Source organism: Triturus cristatus, chromosome 8 (genome assembly GCF_964204655.1).
Source record: "Triturus cristatus chromosome 8, aTriCri1.1, whole genome shotgun sequence".
Taxonomy (NCBI): Eukaryota; Metazoa; Chordata; class Amphibia; order Caudata; family Salamandridae; genus Triturus; species Triturus cristatus.
The window spans coordinates 749,247,222-749,255,003 of NC_140591.1; the positions used below are offsets into that span (position 1 = coordinate 749,247,222).

Consider the following 7,782-nt stretch of genomic DNA (forward strand, 5'->3'; position numbering starts at 1 on the left):
TAAAGATGCATGGTGGAATGGCTCGAAACTAAATTCCAGATATGGAACAAGCTCCCACTATCCCGGGCAGGACATATTGTGATAGCTAAGATGTTGGTCCTGCCAAAGTTTTTATATCTATTCCTTAATGTTCAACTCCCTCTCATGGCGTAATTTTTTAAAAGGCTGAGCTCAGACATAATTGAGCTGACATGGGCTGGCCAGCAGCCGTGGATCGTCTTCGAAATATTGACACTACTTTTCACATGCCGTGGAATGGGGCCCCAGACCTAAAGCTATATGCACTCTGCTCTCAGGCAATCTTTATAAACTTTTGGCTGCATCGAATACCATTCTAGCCACATCTGGTAGTGGATACAGATCAGGTTTCCCCTTGGCTGCTGAGAGTTGCCGTACAAAACACCTAGAGAGGAAATAAATACAGTGGAGTGTGTGCACTGGGCATGAGAGGGCATCCAAAATCAGACAGGCTCTGATACTGTATACGCAACATCCATGACACTAGCAGACAACCGCTCCTTCCCTCCACTGCACAACAAAGTGATGGCGCACCCTGCCAAGATACTGGGTATACGTACCTCTGCAAACCTCTACATAGGTGGACAGCTCCCCCCACCCATGCAGCGTCAACCACAACCACCCCATTAGACACTCTACTATACTACCAAGTCAGAGTGACCTGCAGAAACACAAACAGTGCATTACCGGATCCCCCATCAGTTAACACGGTATTGGAATACTTCCATACTGCCATATCGCTGCACAAAATTATAACCAGACTCTACTCATTAACACTAGCAGTATCCCCACTGGACACTGAATGGGCCCATTGCGCCTGGGAGGTGGACATCATCACATGCCCATCGGTGCACCAATGGCAATACTGTTGCAACCAGACTGAGCGACTCTCCCCCAAATACAGATTGAGGCTGATACACTTCAAATACCTACACAGACTGTACCGCACCCCAACAACTATCCACAAAATGGACAGACTGCCGACGGAAGATGCATGCGATGCTCTGCACCAAATGCCATGCTCATACACCTAGCCTGGACGTGCCTGCGTGTGGCTGGATACTGGTGGGCCAGATGCAAGTTAATAAGCACCATCTCATACGACCTTTTAACCCCTGCCCGCTCCTGTGTCTTCTGGGATATGTTAAAGACATCCCTGATGCTAGGCGCTGTATGGTGGCGATGCTGCTGTTGCTGGCCAAGCATAGGGTGGCGATGCATTGGGGTCACAAACCAGCACCATCGACTAAGGCATGGCTTACCGATGGAGCACACTGCCAGACGCACCTTACCGAATACTGGAACCTCATGTCCCCATGAACCGCCCACATGACATCTGGGACCCACTAGTGACATTTCTTCACCAACTAGATGTCACAAATTCATGCTCCCTGAGTGCGAACGCACAACGCGAAACGCATCGCGACCCTACGTGAAAACACAACAGAACCCCATCTACACAACACTGGTTGCTGACTCTGCACACCATTTACCCCAAATACATCCCAGAAACGACCATGTGGGTTATTGCATGATCTGTCGTTATTAGACTGTGCCACATTGCTGTCATAAGCCGCCAACAGCCTCCCTGTCTTCTTCACTTGCTTGTAGTGGTGGCCCTTCAGACACCGCCGCACATATTTCACCCTAGAGTTGTACAGTGCTTTAAGGTCCATGCGGGTCCCCTCCAGGCAGTTCTGGAGCCGGAATGGAACCAAATGGGTCTCAGTATAGAGGCGGTGAGAGAGGCACTGCCAGACTATAGTGCCTTTTGTCCCTCAGCACGTTGTTTGTTGGCAAGGGCTGCATCCCTCATCAGCAGTCCGCATATGGTTGCCTTAGTGACCACCCACACAGTACTTGGGGAGGGAACAGACCCATGGTTATGCTCCAGGTAACTAGTAACTTGAGATCGAAGCTGAATGCTCGGAGGGGATTTGTATCAGGAGAAACTGAGGTGCCAAGGCTTACTACCAGAGCGGGTCTGCTCCAGTTCCAGGGGGAGGAGTATCGAGTAGTGACCCGAGAGCATGTCATCGAGGATCCAGACATCCCTGGAGAGGGCGACCACCAGCTGTCTTTTAGCACATCTGGCCATTAGTTGCTCACTTTTGCATACCCTACAGCAAAGTCAAAAAGACACTTCTCCAAAATCCAATATTCTTCATTTATTCTTCTTTATACAGCATTCATCAATAAAACAAATTAAATGTTCATAGTAGCCAACAGGTTTCGCACATTCAGCATTTGCTTTGCCCATGCTAAAGTATAAACGGAAACAACAAGAAATCATTTATCTCAAGTAACAATACTTCCTCCAATTATACAATAAAATAATCAAATTACTGAATTTCACTTTCTTTTACCAGTTATCAATTTTAATTAAAGTATATTCTTCATGTGTTATTTACAAATAAGATTCTATATTAGAAAATGTAATTATATATGATGATGTATACTCAATATTATAAGCATTACATACCAATTAACTTGAGAGGTCGTAAAACTGTTTAATGAAGCTTGATTGAGACAAACTATTTGAAAATATTTAATAATCTTTCCAAATACACAAAACAATATAGTTAAAGTTTTGAAATTTGTGAAAATTAGTTGCTCTGAAAATTAAGAGAACTGTGTCTTCCCATCCTAACCGAATGAATAAATACTAACATTTGTTTGTACCCACCATGAAGATATTCTTACAAAACTAAAGGAACAATAGCAACATTTTTCAAAAGTTGTTGTACTAGCCTATTTAGGAAGCAATCAAAAAGAAAATGTATTTGACTGCGATACCTTTGCAACCATTTTACTTTGTTGATTCATATAAATAGTGAATCGAATGACAATGACCCTCAGTTACAGCAATTCTGCTCCTTTTATAAGACAATCTATGCACATTCTCTACATTTTCAACCATGCCAGTTCTTTTGGCCTAAGAGGTTAGTTATTTTGTTAGTAAATGCACTTTAGGTGTTCATGTTATCACAATCAAGATTAACTAGTACATTTAAATGTCACATTGATTGTTTTGGAAACCAAAATAATGTAAGCAGTGTTGATTAAAATACATAGAAATCGAAAGAATACTTAACACTAAAAAGATCTTTGAAAGGATTCACACTAATTTCGGTGAAATTGCTATTTACTTTCAGTGAATGGGGGAGACTTAAGGGCCTATTACAATGTCCACCCGCCATCGCATCGTGAAATGGGACCGCCTCTCATGTGTGCGGCAGTCCCACATACACAATTAGGATGCACCCGCCACACTGGCGGGTGCATCCTGCATTTTTTGCATTGCGGTGGGTGGTGCTGTCAGTAGCACCCGCAGCAATGCCAAAAAGGCATTTGTGCATTTGCATGCACAATGTGGCAGGCACTGCGCGGTGCCTGCCACGTCGTGCATGCAAATGCAGCGGGGTACCATAGGTACCCCCATCATCCTGTGGGCCTGCAACGGGCCCCCAACTGAGAAAAACACATGCCTTAAGGCTGCTTCCCGCAGACATTGTAATATGTATGGCGGTGTCTAGCAGACACTGCCAACATATTCAACCCTTTTCCGCCTGGTCGACTCGACCGGGTGGAAAAGCTGCAGACGGTCTGCCAGTCCGCCGCGGTACCCGCCGCCATCATAATATGGCGAGGGAAATGGGAGGCGGGTGGGGGATAGTGTCGGGCGGATTGCCACCGCCATGCGGGCGGTGGCGATCTGTCTGACATTGTAATAGACCCCTTAGTATTCGGAATGGGAAATGGAATAACTTGTGCCCTACAACATTATTAATGTTTTAAGTTTAATAAAAAACAATGATTTTGACCTCCTGAGGTCTAAAATCTACCTTGTAAATCACAAATTGAAACCAGCACAACAATAATTGTTAAAATCAATACATCATTTAAAAAAGAACTCAGCATTTATATAATCCCATGTTCATAGAATATGGATGAGGAGCACTAAAAAATGTTGTATATCATTCAACAAATTTGTTTATTAGTAGGATTCCTAAGCAGGTGCATCAGGACTTGATGTGTGCCTATTATTGGAATTAAATATCTAGCATTCCTTAATGTTGGACATTAGTGTGGCACATGAAATACATTTTGGATACCTTTTTGACACAAATAAAGGAGAGGAGATTTTAAAAGTTAATTTTGAAAGTTAATTACTCCATCTCACTGTTACAGGTTTTAAAGGAACATACATTATGCAAAAGGCATGTGAACTTCAAAAGGAAAGCTAGGGTTCTATTATATGTTTTTTGCTCCTATTTTTGTACTCCCTATTATAAGAATAGGAGCACAATATTATGGTAAATGATATTTTTGACACAATATTTTTGTCAGCTATATTGTTTACTACAATATTGTGTCATTGATCCTCATAGTGATGAAAGCTCCAACCATATGATAGGTCTGTCCATGAAACTATAGTGACCTTAAAGACCTTAAATGAATAATCATGAATAATACAATTTAATTTCAAGAATATTTGTAGGCCTAATTAGAACAAATTCCACTGTATCAAAAATGCACCTGTCTCCTCCTAATTGTTGGTTGTCTATTTCTTTCCTTTTGGCTCTCTTTTCATAGGTACAGTACTACATACTTCTATCTCATCAATCTATGCTATTTCATGATTTTTGGCAAAATGAATACACAATGCACTCAAGTGCAAATCAGTGTATTGTGTACTGTACTTAAATAGATAATACTAGTATAGATACTATAGCCTTCTTCTATGGGAGGAGTCAAGATACTGAGCTCTTTACCCGGCTCCCGACTGCCAGTCTCTGCCCTACACAATGGATTCAGAGTAAAATGCCTGCTCCAGCATATTCTGTTTTTGTAAAACGCTAATCTGGCATAAAACAGAGGCCTTTGAGGCAATATGAAAATTCACCATTGAGTGGAGGTTTTGATCAATAATTATCTTATTAAGGGGATCTTAGTAGGTGGTTCCTGCACACCTTTAACAAGGCCCTTAGCATGATCAGATCACCCCCTGTCCCCCAACTTTTGAAAGCCCAAAGTGTAAATCATACTTTTGTGTTTAAATCATCCTTTGGGTTTTAGGAAAATTTATGTATAACTTGCTTAACAATAGAATAAAGAGAACCCTTACATTCAGAGGCTTGCAGTCATAAAGACATTTTTTAAAGTCATAGAACAGTCACATAAGTATCAAATGACATTATAGTTTATAAATTCAGTAAGTTACTTTGTTGTCCTATTTAAGTAATTTATTTTGTTTTGGAGGTGGTAATTCCATTACGGAAATACTTCAGAATTAATTTAAAATTCTTCAAGTTCCGTGCTGTACAACATACTGATTTAGATGGGTAGCGGGGGCAGATTTTTTCTGCTGTTTTGTCAAACTGGTGGAGGAACAGGCTCTCACATCACTGATAGCTTTGCGGGACAAGTGGAAGGTAGAGGTGGTTAGGGCGAATATACCTCTTTTTACTCATTATTATTCCCCGCAGGGAATTACAACGCGGTTGTTACAACTACCGGGTTATAATCATGCATGAATTACCCTGCAAGTCATAACAACGGCTTGCTGAGGGGGGGCTCTGGATGTTGAAATAGTATAATTTACTATTCCAACTCCAGTCTGTGCGGACAGTAGGGAAGGTGTTGGATTTTAAATCCAACACCTTCTGTCCCATCTGCAAGTCATAGTTGCGACTTGCGGAGTAATGGCATGCGCGGTTACAACACAGTCGTTGTAACGGCCACGTTGTAATTCCCTGCGGGGAAAACATTCTGCGGTAAACGTTGTTTACCGGTTAGGGCGTTTACTTACAACATGTGAGACAGGATGATTCTAACATATCACTCAGAACTGTCCAGGAACACTGTGGTCAAATTAATGCAATTTAACGTTTTACATTTTGCCTAATGAGTATTTTCTAGGTGCAGACGTATGTTGTCTACACTGGCATCTCGTTGACGCGACCTTATGCTAATTTTATGGTTGTGTCCCACTTTTCCCGCTAATGGAGAACGCTCACATTGCAACTTGAACAAATTACGGGGTGCACTGATCTAGAAACATGGGAGGTGCCTGCACTAGACCTTTTTCGTTGCTTCACGAAACACATTTGGTGCCGTTTCAGCAGCCCAGCACCAATGCAGGTACCCTTGCACCAAGGTGCAAGGGTGTCTGTTTTGTAGGCAGGATTGTTTAATAGCAGGAAGGGTCACTTTCCTGTAAAGAAACAATCCATTGATGCATATTCCACTTTATTCTGCAGCACACATGGAAAGAGAAATAAACGAGGAGAAATAAAGTTATTTCTCCTTGTTACGGCTCACCTCAAGAGGCATAAGGTTTCATGCATCCCCAGGTTCACATGGTCTTGTAAATCTAGGGAAACATTCAAATCAATGGAATGCAGGATGTGGCACAGCTGACAAAGCTGCCAACTCAGGAGGGGGGGTCTGGGGTTAAATCTCAGAATCAGCCTAACATCCTATGATTCTGGGCAAATCACTTAATCTCCCCGTGTCCATGGATAGCGCCTGGATACCCTCATGGGTGATAAGCCATGCTATATAAATCGACAAAACTAAACTAAACGCCCATGGAACACTTCCCTAGTGCAGAGTAAGGCAATGCAGAAATTTGCACTGCGTTGCCTTACTACGAATCTATGAGGCTATTCAAATTCACGCAAAGTGGCTTTGCATGGCCTCATAAATATGATTTTGTGGTTTGCCCCACCGGAGCACCACAAACAATGCTGCTACAGCAGCGCAAAGGGCTCATAAATGTGCCCCTGGATGCATTATCTAAGATGAAGTTTTATCTAACAACTGTCAGGTGGATATCTAGCACCCCTAGACCACTGATATTAATAACGTTCCTGTTCTATACATCTGAAGACTGTCCTGTTAGCTGAATATTATGATGAAACCATCCCTGCATTGTGGACTGACATTCTATTTAGCTGAAATCATGCAGATATAAAAACCTCCATAATATAAACGGCACAGAAATAGTCTATGTGTATTAGTCCATATGCAGTGCTGGATAGTATGTTAAATGTGCTATAAAATATAATAAAAAAGAGAGAATCTGACTGATAATTCTTATCCCCAGGTGGAGGAGTGCTGCTGGTGGAATCCCTTCTAAATGAAGACAAAAGTGGACCTTTGACAGCCCAGTTGTTTTCCTTGGTCTTTCTGCTACAAACTGAAGGCAAAGCTAGAACGAAATCTGAGTACAGGAATCTCCTGACAGCAGCAGGGTTTAGGAATGTCAAGGCCAAGACTAATGGAAAAGACTTTGCTGCAATAATGGGCATAAAATAAAATGTCCTGCTATTCTGTGCCGCTTATGCCAAACAGGTTGGGCATTGTCATATGTGTCATAATTAAAATAAGACTGACAGTCAGACAAATTCTGCCCCACTTGTCTTCCCTGCTTTTACTTTGGTGAATGTTGCTTTGATGAGAAATTAAATAAAGATAAAGCTGTCAAACTCACAAAAGAAAAACACTATAATGTTTGTGTAAGCTGTTATCGTGTGTGTTTACTTGAGTTCATTTCAACTTAGAAGAAAATATTCCCTTCAAAGGAAATAGTATGCGCCTCATTTACAGGTGGCCCGTGCCGCCGTTGCGTCACTTTTTTTGACACTCCACCTGCGCAAGCTTCTCAATCATATCTATGAGGAGACACAAAGCCTCTGTGTGTGGTTTTGCATTGCCTCATCGATACGGAGTATCACTTAGCAGAGCAAGTCTCTGCCT

At 42.1% G+C, this 7,782-nt stretch overlaps 1 protein-coding gene across 1 annotated transcript in view; it reads left to right on the forward strand.

Annotated features, from left to right (window-relative positions):
- Positions 1-7,514, forward strand: part of LOC146805018 (acetylserotonin O-methyltransferase-like) — a 540,006-nt gene extending 532,492 nt beyond the window's left edge. The window contains exon 8 of the mRNA XM_085622167.1: positions 7,130-7,514. Within this exon, the coding sequence (XP_085478293.1) occupies positions 7,130-7,341 (212 nt within the window). The 3' untranslated portion in view covers positions 7,342-7,514. The remainder of the gene's footprint in view (positions 1-7,129) is intronic.
- Positions 7,515-7,782: the final 268 nt, after the last annotated feature.